The 12,990-nt window shown below is 45.1% G+C and overlaps 1 protein-coding gene across 2 annotated transcripts in view; it reads right to left on the reverse strand.

Moving 5' to 3' along the window:
* Dgkg (diacylglycerol kinase gamma) overlaps positions 1 to 12,990 on the reverse strand; it is a 192,341-nt gene that overhangs the window by 69,143 nt on the left and 110,208 nt on the right. For both annotated transcript variants that reach the window (XM_021184692.2, XM_021184691.2), the window contains one exon: positions 12,309 to 12,373. In XM_021184692.2, the coding sequence (XP_021040351.1) occupies positions 12,309 to 12,373 (65 nt within the window). The remainder of the gene's footprint in view (positions 1 to 12,308; positions 12,374 to 12,990) is intronic.

Genomic DNA, 12,990 nt, shown 5'->3' on the forward strand with positions numbered 1-12,990 from the left:
CCATCTGTCCATCTCACTGATGTCAGCCCCCTGACCTCTGCTGGCCTGTGGATATGTGACCCTCTCATATAGGCCTTTGTAGCTTACCTACACAAAACTCCCAGGAGTGGTTTCAAGTGCCTCTTCTACTTCCTTCCCACCCAAGGTGCTGATATATTTAGTTCTGTGTCCTAACACAATGGCTCACTGGCTCCAGTGGGGTAAAGGCTTAACCTGGTGATATTTTCAATAATTATGTACGCTTAATTGTCTTTTCAGAACTGGGAAAGTAGCCGTTTGTCTTTCCCCTGAGTTTCCAGTTTTGACAAATGGTGACTATTCAAGAACTTAACACTATGCCATAAAGTTTCAATGACAAAGGGATGAACCATCTGGTTAATAGGTTATCTACTTCTTCATGCCGCTTTAATGCACAGACTTTCTGTTGACTACCCCAACCTCCTACCCACACTTGGTAGTTAGATGGGAGAAAGGATTATGACTGAGTAAGACCAGGACTCGGGCTATCGACATTCAATTTGTTCTCTTTTCCTCTCAACCCTTGATTCTGAGCACTGGCCATTGCTCTCCTCCCCCCCCCCGACCTCCAGCTCTGAGACAAGGTGATTTGGAAGAGAAAGGTAAGAGCCTGACTAGTGGAACACTCCAATAAAAGCTTTGCTGAAATTAATAGTTTGAGTTTTTAACTTATCCATGACCTTCTCATTACCTTGTGCCCCATGACAGCCCAAAGCCAACAGAACTCTCAGCTCATTGAGTTCAAAGGCAATGCGAGGCTCTTGGCTTGATTGGCGCTTTGGAATGCTTTCCAAAAAGGCCCACTCTCAAGATTAGAGGAGTTTGCTATTGAACAGAATAGAAAATGTCTTGTTACTAGAGAGTGAGGAATTCTCCTTAAGTGTATGTTCAATAAACACAAATATAAGAGACTGCCCAAGTCTCTGACACTTCAGCAGGCTACAAAGTACATTCTTGGGGTTAGGAGAGCCCTCCACTTACTGAAGAGTGTCAGAAGATCGGGAAATGCTCTCTGTAAAAAGTGAAGTGATGGGACCCCTCTCTCTGAACACCAGAGTGTAAACACTCCTTCAGGCTTCAAAGTAGAGGTCTCCTGACACTCCACAGAGGGCAAACGGGGAGCACGTTGATACCACCAAGGAGGCTGCAAGCTCAAGTCTTGTCCAAAGCTAAGGCTATTACACAAGAGCCACAGTGCCATCCCTTTACAACAGAGTCCTACTGTCTCTGTAGAGCTGACAGACACGCAGCTATGATGGCCTCCTTGCTAATCCCCAGAGCAACCAATAGACACCTTTTCAGATGGTTTTTATCTGTCCAGTCTAACTTCTCTATGCACCTTGTGAGATGGTTGGCACTTGTGTTTTACACACCAGAGCACTAACAGCCAGAGAAGCAAGTAACTTCCCAACGGCTCACAGGAAAGAGGAACAAGGTGAGGACCAACACCCAGCTCCCGGCATGCTGAATCCAAGAACACTCCAGGATCTGTGTCTGTATTTCACACCGGGGCTGCGTGGCCTCACAGCAGAGTTGCAAAGCTGTTTCCTTAAGATTTCTTCATAGACAACTTATTTCACTAAGAGTCACTAATTTTCTGATGGAAGGGACGGAAAGGCTGCTTCCAAAATTTTCTGTGGTCAAGTAGTAAGAGTGTCAAAATTTCCCTTAAGCAAAGTTTATTTAAATGAGGAGTTAAACTAAAGCATTTTGTTTGTTTTCGAGACAGGGTTTGTCTGTGTAGCCTTGGCTGCCCCGGAACTCACTCTGTAGACCAGGCTGGCCTCAAACTCACAGAAACTCTGTCTCTGCCTCCCAAGTGCTGAGATCAAAGGTGTGTGCCACCACTGCTGGGCCTGACTCTTGAAAACATTGATTACTCTTTAAAAGAAGTGGGTTATTTGGACAGATAGCCCAATGCATTTTGGCAGAGTGAAGAGCATCATGCTACCTTTTCAGTTTAAGTTCTGTGGATCCCAAATAAGATGAGGCCATTCTGAGCTGAAAATGGCCACATGAGTTGGTGCAACCAGCAGGTCTGTTCCCCCTCCAATAATAGGCTATACACATTAAAGAGGGCAATGAGAGCTTTCTAGACATATTCTAAGAGAAAATCAAGTACAAATATGGGGGACCAGTGCTAGGGCTGGTCATGGATGGAGTCCTTGGGTCAGTAGGGCTGCCCTTTGAAACAATAGCTGATACCAGAAGAGGAGATGTCATACCAGCTGAGGCCAGGAGCACAAGGACAGGTGTAACAGGAAGGTAAGAAGAATGGGGGAGCCAACAAGGGGTGGCTCGGATGCTTGTGGAGAAGGAACAGTGTAAATAGCAAGAGAGCTTAGGGTCCTATAGAATGGAACAGAACGTAGGTTCTGGCAGGAGACTCTGGGTGTAGTGATATCAAGATAACAACCACGTGTCAATGAGCAGCTTTAGGGTGGGGCTGAGGAGGAGCAGCAGGTTGGGTTGAAGGAACAACTTAGTAACACTAGCAGTTAAGCAGGACAAGATGGGAGAGGCCTCAGCCATGATACCCAGGCAGTCTTGGTGTACTGGGCAGAACTCTCATCTGGTGTGGCTTGATGGTGCAGTCAACATTTACTCCTGGACTGAGAAGAGAGTGACAAGCTCACTGTTGCAGATGAATCAAGCATTCTGCTTTTGGGATCTGACTTTCCTCGGTATTTCAGGCTTTGGTATGTCTCTAGACCAGAAGTGTTGTCTCCTGTTCCCCCCCACCAGCTCTTGAGCTGAGATGGAGAGTTTCCTGCTGTGCATCCCCTCGCAGCCCATTCCCAGTGCACCCGCTGGTTCTCTAGAGAAACAAGTGCAGTTTGGTTGTGGGTTTCATATAGTCCTTCAGTTGGCTCTGTGGCTTCTCTAGGCTCTTCTTTGGCTGTATCTTTTCTTGGCTGGCCACACTAACAAACTGGGCACAAGAAATCATAGAAGAGCGGTCAGACATCTGAGCTCGTGAAGGCAGACAGGCCTGTTTTTAACGTGTGACACTTTCCACCCCATCTTGTGACTAGTAGGTCTGTGGCACTTCCCCCTTTGAACCTCTGTAAAATTAGTTGACAACATCTGTCTTATACTTGGACGACTGTATCAATTCAGTCAGGGTATACTAGAGTCCTCCTCAGGTGACAGCTACTATTGAGTCCGGCAGACCAGTTCCTGAGCGTTTACCACATGCTCTCATGGTTAAAAGCTTGATGGCTGTGAGGTTCAGATAGCAACCCTACTGTCCCTGACGAATAAACAGGAACAGGTCCCACTGAGACAAAGCAAAACTGTGTCTAGGGCCTGGAACTGAGAGAATTAGAATCTTTTCAGCTTTTATTTATCCTTTAGAGCAGAAGAGCTAGCTGCCTGGTACGCCGGACGGCTACTTCAACTGCAAAGGGACTTGAATAATCTCTCTAAAGCTCTCCTATTGACTCAACAAAACAATTGTGATTTTTTTATTAAATTGGAAAATATTGATCAAATCCCTACTTTGAATAAACTTACTCTGATCATTTGCTTTTTCATAATTCTCCTTTCACAGTCTATAAATGTTGGGAATCGATTCTAATGGTTTGTCTTATTTACGCTCCGAAAGGCCGACCTTCCAGACCCAAGGGTCCCTGCCCCAAACTGGCTTCGATTGATAATAAAGAATTGCCATATGAGCAATGTCTGGGCAGGGAGATGGGGCTGGACTTTTAGATTGCATGGGCAAGGGAACGAGGGTGAGGGAAAGAAGACAGAGAATTGCCATGATGGAGAAGCAAAAAGATGAAACTTAAAGGCCTGCTGGCATCCAGGAAAGTGGTTCTAGGAGGGTAGCAGAGATGAAATAAAGATTTGTAAAAGATGTTAACTCAGGAATACCAGAGGGGAGTGTTTGTTAGTCGCAGAGAGGTTTAGAAGTGCCCAACAATTGAACTAGTCAAGGCATATCAAAATTAGCTCCTGTGTGCATGAGCAACATTTGAGAATCCAGAGAGTTCTCAGGCTGGTGCAAACAACCTGCCTGGAGTCAAAATTGTTTATCTAATTCACAGCTACATATAAATGCTTCTGAGATAACATTTATTGCTACTATAATAATGTTTTAAATTCGTGTATATGGCGTAGTCTCAAGGAAGTAGAACTGTACAGGGAAATGCTGAGAGGAACTGGATGTTGATCGGATCAGATTTCCGGGGATCAGGCATGGCATGGGTTATTTTTCTACAGGGAGATTGAATGGCTTGTCTAAAGAAAAACACTTAGGAAGTAGTCCATTCAATTTTATAAAAACAGGTATCATATTAGTTTCGTGATATGTCTATTAGACTAGCAGTTGAAATGCACCACTATGCCACAAGTGTTTCTGAGCCATGGCTGGTGCCTTTTAGCTTTTGTTTGCTTTCTAAATAATTTACACTAATAATGCAATTCATTTCATTAAATACTATACGATGTGTTACTAAAGTATATGATAACAAATAAGTTGTTATCTTGTTGGAGAATGGTGTTTGTTTGTTTGTTTATATGTCCAGTGTTACTAAAGTATATGATGACAAATAGGTTGTTATCTTGTTGGAGAATGGTGTTTTTTGTTTGTTTGTTTGTTTGTTTGTTTAAATCAAGATAAAACATATACCAAACATTTCCACCCTGGTGACTCAAGCTATGACCACCAGATACCTATTCCTCCACCATGGAGAATCCTGGATTCTGAATTAGCTAATATAACCTTTATCTGCCACAGGGTCAACCTCAGTAGGGAGAACAGTTCTAAAAATATTAGCTACTGTTGTGCTATACTTCACGATACACACTTTAAATACATTTCTCTATTGAATTCTCACAATAATTCCTAAGTTGGCAGAATAACACTGAAATTGTAATGATCTGACCCCCAGAAGTATGGATATGGTAGGTTACGTGGCAAAAAGGAATCAAGACTTCTAACTGCGATACAAATTGCCAGTCTGTTGACCTGGCAATGGGGGAGATTGGGAGATTAGAATGGGTCCAGTGTCTCTCAGGGTCCTTATAAGTATAATGGAGAGGCACAAGAAAGGTCATCAGAGGGAAGCAATTAGAAAAAGACTCAATTGACCATTGCTGGCCTTAAAGATGATCGAAACATAAGGGTTTCATTTCTCTTATAAAATACCCACAAGTAGGAAGACTAAAAAAGTAGAAAACACCATGATGAACTTCATGTGGGGGCTTTTCTAAACTCCAAATATTTTAAAAGATCATTTTCTATATTAAAGGAAACAGGAGCAGACAGTTTGGCCCACTGAGCACCTCTCTTGAGATGCTGAGTATCTAGAAAGGTGAACTCCTGTTGCTGCTGTTATAAAGCTGCATAGCTAGACTGCAATTCATGGGGCTCAGGAAGGAATACCTTAAAATGGTTTCATTTTTAGATAAAAGCATTTGTTATGTAAGTGGTATAAAGGTTGGGCATGCCACAGGCAATCAAGGAGAGGTAGCCCTTGAACTTCCAAAATTGAATGCACGGACCGTGCTAGTCTGTGTGCACTCCCACCTACCATCTCTGTGCTCAGCTGAGGCTGGGGAGTAGTGAAGGTGAGAGACGGGAGTGAGGAGCGAGAGCTCCATCGATGAGAACAGTCAGTTACATGGTCATGGATGTGAATAGTCACACACACGTTCAGCACCAAACTGCCTGGGGCACCTGTCCTTTGCCAGAGGTATCCTGCAGAGCCTGGTAAGCCCTAAGCATTCCAGTAGCACCTGGCATCTGTCATGAACCCACCCTCCTTCCTTATCTCCTTCCCCCCTCTCTTCCTCCCTCCCTCTCTCCCTCTCTTCCTCCCTCCCTCTCTCCCTCTCTTTCTCCCTCCCTCCTTCCCTCTCTTTCTCCTCCCACTACCATGTCAGCTTGAGTCTTGCCTCCCTACCTTAGTCCAGCCTTCAGTTTTTAGCCTTAGAATCTCTGGTACTTAGACCCCACACTGCCTCATGGTGCCAGTGGAAGGAATTTTCTCCACAGCTCTAATCCAGGAGAATTCAACCCAACTCAACCCAACCCTGCTTAATGAATCTTCCCATTGGTCAGTTTTTACACAACTTCTAGTTTCCTCCAACTTCTCAGTTTAAGGGTCCCGTCTACATAACAACGATTGAACAAGAGCTACGTCTTGCTTGGCATTCCATCAAAGATGTACACTGTCAGCGCTTATCAGTGATTTAAGGCAATGCTAAGCCCCCATGCTTGCGGATCAGTGATGTTCAACAACAAATGTTGTTGAGTTCCTACCACTCACCGTAGACGTTCTTCACCAAGCCTCTGGCAACCTTGCCAGACTTTCAAGGGAGGAAGCAAAGGATTAAAGAGATTAATTTAAATGCCCAAGGTCACACAGCCAGTAATCGGCAGAGCCAAATTTTGATGCCAGCTTGGGCTGTGGCCTGCTGCCTCCTTCTATAAATATCTACTAAGCACTTGGTTCTTTGCAACGTATGTTCTAACCTTCTACAGAGTCAAGCTACATTAAGATTTCTGGGGAACCCCTCATCAGCTTCTTGGCCCTGCTCCAGGAAGCCAACACTCCAGAGCCTGCTAACTGGAAAGATGGTCAGCTATAGGACTTTTAGGAAAGATGGCCAGTCAGCTGCTGGCAGCACTGATGTGAACCCTTTGAAAGGCCTGACAGGAAATAACTGGCTGCTTCAGGCTCAGTTGCTGAGGGACGTGCTCAAGTGGATGACACTCAACAGGTTTATATAACACATTCCTCCAGTGCTCGGGGTTCCCATGGCACCAGTAAAAAAAAAAAAAACTCCACAGTGAGACTCTTTCAGTTTGTTCACTGACTGGGACACTGGGTGGCTTTAAGGAGTAGATTTCAGATACACAAAACTTCACAGTCTGGAAACTTCTTGAGAACGTTGGTAGGCTATCCAGAAGATAGGGGCAGTGCCCTTTTCTTCTCTGTGAACACCAGCCACTACCTGCTTAGAAAATTGAGACTCACTGCCCCTCCCCCCATCACCAGTTAAAACTTTCTTCACTCTCTTCGTCTACCTCTTTTGCAAATTGTCTACTCTGCAAGCTCCAACCAATGTGCCTTTTAATTAACTCATCTCTCTTGCCATCGCCACCACATAGGTACGGCATCTGTTAGTCGTTCCACTCCCTGCCCTGAGGTGGGCTCTTGGTTTAGTTTAATGCTTGCACACAAACTTCTTAGAGATTGTACGTTTGGATTTTGCTGTGGGTCCCAGAGATCCCATAACTAGTCTTGCTCCTGGCTGTGACAGTGGAATAGAGAGAAGACTTAAGATTATAGGAGATATGAAGGGGTGATGTCCTTGTCCCTCTTTCATAAGCCTACAAGAATGTTTTTCCATGGAGGCAGTTCACAAAGGTGGGGAAGCACACAGTGTTTCCATCACCCTTGGCCTTAGTTTCTTCATCTCTAAAATGGGAGCAACAACACTCCCCCTTATATGTTTCAATGACTACTGAGTAGGGTCCTGTGGACAGCACATAGAAGGCCTTAGGTACATTGACCTATACAAGTGAGACCTCGGACAGACTCCTGGGCTTAAACTCCAGATTTGAGTGGTGAGTGGTAGTTTAGAGAACAAACCAAGCTCAGCGCTTAAGGGTCAGTGTGTGACGCCCTCTCAGGCTGTTACCTTATCTCACAGAGTCAGAATTCCAGACTGCCCAGCACTTACGTTGCAAGGTTGTTTTGAGAGTTAAATAATTTAATGGATTATAAAATACCTAGTTAACTACTTGGCCTTGAGCTGGAGCTCAAAATGAATCAACATTCTTAGTTTGGTTATCTTAGTTTTGTGTTCTATACTCAAGACGCAGTCTATTTAGGAATGGACTTTGAGGTATGACATTAATATGTTCTACTAAGCTGAGCCACTGCCTGTATTTCCAGTAGTTTGCTAAATGCAAATTCCTTTTGTATAAAAATAATTTGTAAAAAAATTGAGGATTATTTTCCCATCTTTACTAGACTATGTATGAATTCTTTCCTTTCTTCCAACCTTCCTTCCTTCCTTTCTTATCCTTTCCTTTCCTTTCCTTTCCTTTCCTTTCCTTTCCTTTCCTTTCCTTTCCTTTCCTTTCCTTTCCTTTCCTTTCCTTTCCTTTCCTTTTACAGAACCCTGACTGTTTTAGAACTCACTATGTAGACTAGGCTGGCTTCAAACTCCCAGAGACCCATCTGCCTATGCCTCCTGAATGCTGGGGTTAAAGGAGTTCACCACTACCACGCCTGGCTAGATTATGAATTCCTTAAAGTCAGGGGCCATGCCTCATTTACAGCAGAACACTTTCTAACATGTTATAATCTCAGTAGAATTAAAGCTCTGTGTTCTTTATGCTGACAGTGAGACACCACTTTCCATAACAGCTAAAGTAGGAAAAGTGCCAGGGGCCTGATTTGTCTGAGATAGCTCACACTGCCACCTCCTGAGGCCTTACTTGTCTGAGATAGCTCACACTGCTACCTCCTTGGGTCTGGCTTTTATTCCTTTAACAAAGTTATTCCGCTGGAGAGACCTTGGCTTCATAAAATTACCACTTTCCCTGGCAACAACTAGTTTAGAGAGATCACTGGGGATGGGGGTAAAGAAACCCCAACAATAGAGTCATAATTTGATGCCTCTTAACACAGACACAGACACAGATATACACACATTGTCTTTGGTGCAATTTCAAAATGTTCTCAGAACCACTGAAGCCTTTGGCTCCTGGGCTAAGAATGTTTAGAGTAGTCCCAAGCAGACTAGCAAAGTGAGAGCTCAGCCCTGACTAGCCCTCTCTTGTTGAAAACGAAACAAACAGACCAATTCTATATTTAGCCTCAAGGTTATCCCTGAGGGGGGCCAGTTTTAGGCATTAATGCTAAAGGCTTGCAGCCAAGCAGCAACCACTCTTTGAAGAACTTGTGTTCTGCCCAGTAAAATGAAGCTTTGTTTGATAATATCGTTTACATTTTCAAATCCTGGGTATCAGGCTTTCTTCCTATCCCTTGTGGCCCTTCCTAAGTTTAGCTGCTGGTGTAATGGGGTTACCATGGCAACAACCACCTGCCTATTTAAAACCATCTCCCATGCTAAATAAGGAAGCCTAGAGAAAATGGCTGCCTGCCTGCCTGCCTGCCTGCCTTTCTCTCAGTGGACAAGTTGAATCCTCCTGGGTTTTTTGGATACAGGCAAGCAAACAGGATGGAGTAGCATTGACCCAAAGTTCTCCAGAAGAAACGGCTGGTGGCTATAAAACAGGCACTGCCTCTGAACAACTTCATTTCTCAAGCAAGCACACAGACTTAAATTCAAGTCCATATGCCTGCCATCTCTACCAGGTGCAACATGGGGCTTGAACCCCAGCAATGTAGCAGTGCTCCTGCTAATGGGACCTGGGAAGTGGGAAGCAGAAGGTGGAGAGGCCATGGTGAATTCCTGCACTCTGCACTGAGGTGCATGCTGTGATATTTTTTCCTCCTGGACAGATCTGTCTTTCTAATTGGACTTAATAATGTGATTTTCTGATGCTCTATTCAGCTCATATGTTGCTCTGCCTTAATTTTTGGAACGTGGAGAAACTTCATCTTTTGCTTCCTTATTCTCTAAAAACAACAGAGCTGACTTCCTTTCCACAGCAAGGGTCCATGCAACAGCTGCACTAAGGGCTTCTTCCCTCGCACGCTGTGCCTTAGCACTTTATGTTCAGGCACATCTGGTTCTCTCTCTGTGGACGGCCCTTCTTTTTTTATCAAGTTGTAAAAAACGGATTCTTGATTTTTTTTTTATCCCCAGTGGGGCATCTTTTGCCATTAGAAAGCCCTCCATGCCAGCTCCATTTTCTTGCTTTGTATTCTTTTAGGTCTCCTCTGTGTAGACACATCACTTCATACACACTGGTATGCACCCTGCTTTTCAGTCTGCTTCCAGTGGGGTTGCAGAAGGCAGTGGGCGGTGAGTTCTGGGTCATCTGTCCCAAACACTTAATAGCGTGTAGTCTACAGTATATTTTCAAAAGATGTTTTTGAGTGAGTGAGTGAATGAATGAGTGAGCAAGTGAACAAATGAATGAGTGAACAAGTGAATGAGTGAATGAATGAATGAATGAGTGAGCAAGTGAATGAGTGAATAGGTGAATGAGTGAGTGGATGAGCAGGTAAGTAAGTGAGTGAGTGAATGAATGAATGAGTGAATGAGCAGAACCCATCGGTTTCCCAGACACATGCACCTGAGAACCTGTGAAGGTATGTGGGTGTAAAGAAGACACTAAAAGTCTGTAGAATGGGTAGAACGAGAGATTTTTTGTTGTTGTCGTTTTGTTCAGTTTTTTCCAAAAAGCAGTCCTGAGGCTGCTATTCCGCTGGGATGAGCATCTGTCTGCCTTTCTGGGAGAAGAGAGGACACAGGTTTGGTTCTTTTTGTAGAGGAAGAACAAGAGGATGGACGAGGCAGAAATCAATATTATTTGTGTGGGAAACAGGCAGACTTCTGCCAAAAGGTTCAAGTCAGGGCCACTTCCTGAAGAGGCCACAGCACACCTCCACACATCCCATGTAGATGACCAAGAGGGGCCTGTTGCCCTTATGAGCACCACTTCTAAAGGGAAGTTCTATCCAGGCACCAAGAGGACCAAGCTGGGCGGGCGGTCCTGAAACAGCTTAGTAACAACAGCAACGTGCCAGGCCAGGTCCTCAGACAGCGGAGAAGGGGAGCCTGTGGACACAGCATCCTTGAACATCAAGGAAGAAACGAGCTGGCCAAGAGTTGGAACACAACGAGAAATCCCCCAAAGTGGCTATTCTCAAAAGGCTACCACTCCATGCTGCCTGGCCCATCAATGGAGCTCAAGGCCACCTCAGAAAAAGACTTGAAGAGGCGAAACAAGAAGCTTTGAAACCAGCACGTAAACTACCTATTGTCAGGAGATCTGGTCTCTTGAGAAAGGTTCCTTCTGGCACCTACTTATCTCTGAGCCTACACCACATGCCTGCTGAGGGTGCAGACCCTCAATAGTCGCAATATCAATGATCTCAAAGCTTTGGGCACAACTGAACTTGGGTTTTATGCCTGTCATCTTTTCTTGTCATTAACAAATTGGTATTTGAGTTTTAAACATCTTAAAGTTTGCCTATTTTCCCAGTGTAAATAGGACTCTTCCATGTAAATACTTTAATAAAATATGATAGTGGTTTAAAAATAGTGGGTGCATGCATGCACGGGAGTGATGAGGTTGAGGAAGGGTTGTCATTGCCCATTTGTGACTATAGACAACAAGGGCTGGCAAGACATGTTTGTAGTATGCTGTGGGTCCAGGGTCTGAGTGAGACCGAATGTCACCCTAATACAGTTCAGATGCTGTTAGATCCGGGTTTGACATTACCTCACTGTTCTCAGCCTCTTTCTGGTAAAGCTCCCAGGCTGTGGAGTCAGGGGCTGAGCTGGGAGGGAAATGTCCTCAAATAACACCCGAACTTCTGCTTTGAGGAGAATTCTGCGGCTTCACGCAATATAGCAACCCTTGAGGTTCAAAGATCAAGTCCAAGTTATTATCCCACTGCTGCCCACCTGCCTGGGGCCAGGCGTGGAATCCAGGAATGATCTTCAAATCAGTACAACAAAGACAATAGTGTCATAGAAGAGAGAGAAATGAGCAAGAAAAGGAAAATGGACAACTCCACGGTAATTGTTTGCCAGTCACCTCGCGGTTCTGGTAAATTTCATTCGCTTTGCAAGACAGACCTGGGTTCTCTTGCAATTGATTTGGTTTTCTCTTTTCTTTCCAGTTTGAACCCAATCTCCAGGCATGCAGGAGCCAATACGAAGCCGCTGTGATGCCCTCCATGGTCACAGCATTGTAGGGACCTCGCTGCTGCCCTCTGCTGTCCAGGAGAGTGTCTGGCACCTCCTCGGGTCTAAGACCCTAGCAGAGCCTTTCGCTCCCCCAACCCCCTGCGGGACGCTGGCTTTTGAGAGGAAACCTCTAAGTTCCTGGAGGGGTTCCAGGAGGCCAAAGGCAGGCTCCCTGCCACTCATGCCGTCCCCAGACCCCTCCCTCTGTTCAGTTCCTGCGGGAGGGGACCGGCAGCTACGCTGTGGCAGGTTTCTGACATTTTTTTTTTTCCTTCTTAGAAATGGAAACCCTCCTTCCGGCAACGTGGCAGGAAAGCGAAGTCCCCTGGCGGTCGACCCAGGCCAAGGACATTTCCGTGGTAGCAGGTGGGAGGCCCGCACTGGCTGCAGAGCCGGGCAGGCAGGGTGCCACCACGGCAGCCAGCGAGCTCGCTTACCTGCTGTTGAATTTTTCAGGGTGTTTCTCTCTCATCATATGGAATCTGTGTGCAATTGAAGCATCCTGGAAACAGAAGAAAAGAAGGCAAGAAAAGCCTGGTTAGTGATTGTGGCCATGAGGTATGGTGGGAAGACACACATATATGCCCCTGGAAGGCCCAGATTCCAGAGACTCCAAATCATAGGGGCCCAGCACCGCATCCAGGGCTAAGCTAGTGCCACCACTCCGTCCTTTGAGCACCTCACTTGGTTGCCTCAGAGCCTGGCACTCATCACAATATCTCAAGCCCAGTGAATGGCCACAGTTCAGCCTTTGCAAACAGAGGCCAGAGCAGGCTCTAAAGAGAAGAGAACACCACTCTCCTTCCATTGAGGGGCTCTCCTCAGGTGAAGCCAGAAGCCAGTAAGGAGTGGGTGAGGTGTGATGTGGTGTGGTGTGGTGGTGGTGATGGTTGGTGACATAAAGTAAGGAGTATTTCATGAGAAGTTGTAAATATAGTACTTTTTCTCATGTCCCACTCACCCAGCATCCAGCAATGATAACATCTTATATAACAGCACATTATCAAACCTAAAGCCGACGCTGGTATTAACTCTTTTTTTTTTTTTTTTTTTTTTTTTTTTTTTTTTTTTTTTTTTTTTTTTTTCGCTAGGATTTTTTTCTGTGATGCTCACACCACT

The sequence above is a fragment of the Mus caroli genome, chromosome 16 (genome assembly GCF_900094665.2).
Source record: "Mus caroli chromosome 16, CAROLI_EIJ_v1.1, whole genome shotgun sequence".
Classification (NCBI taxonomy): Eukaryota; Metazoa; Chordata; class Mammalia; order Rodentia; family Muridae; genus Mus; species Mus caroli.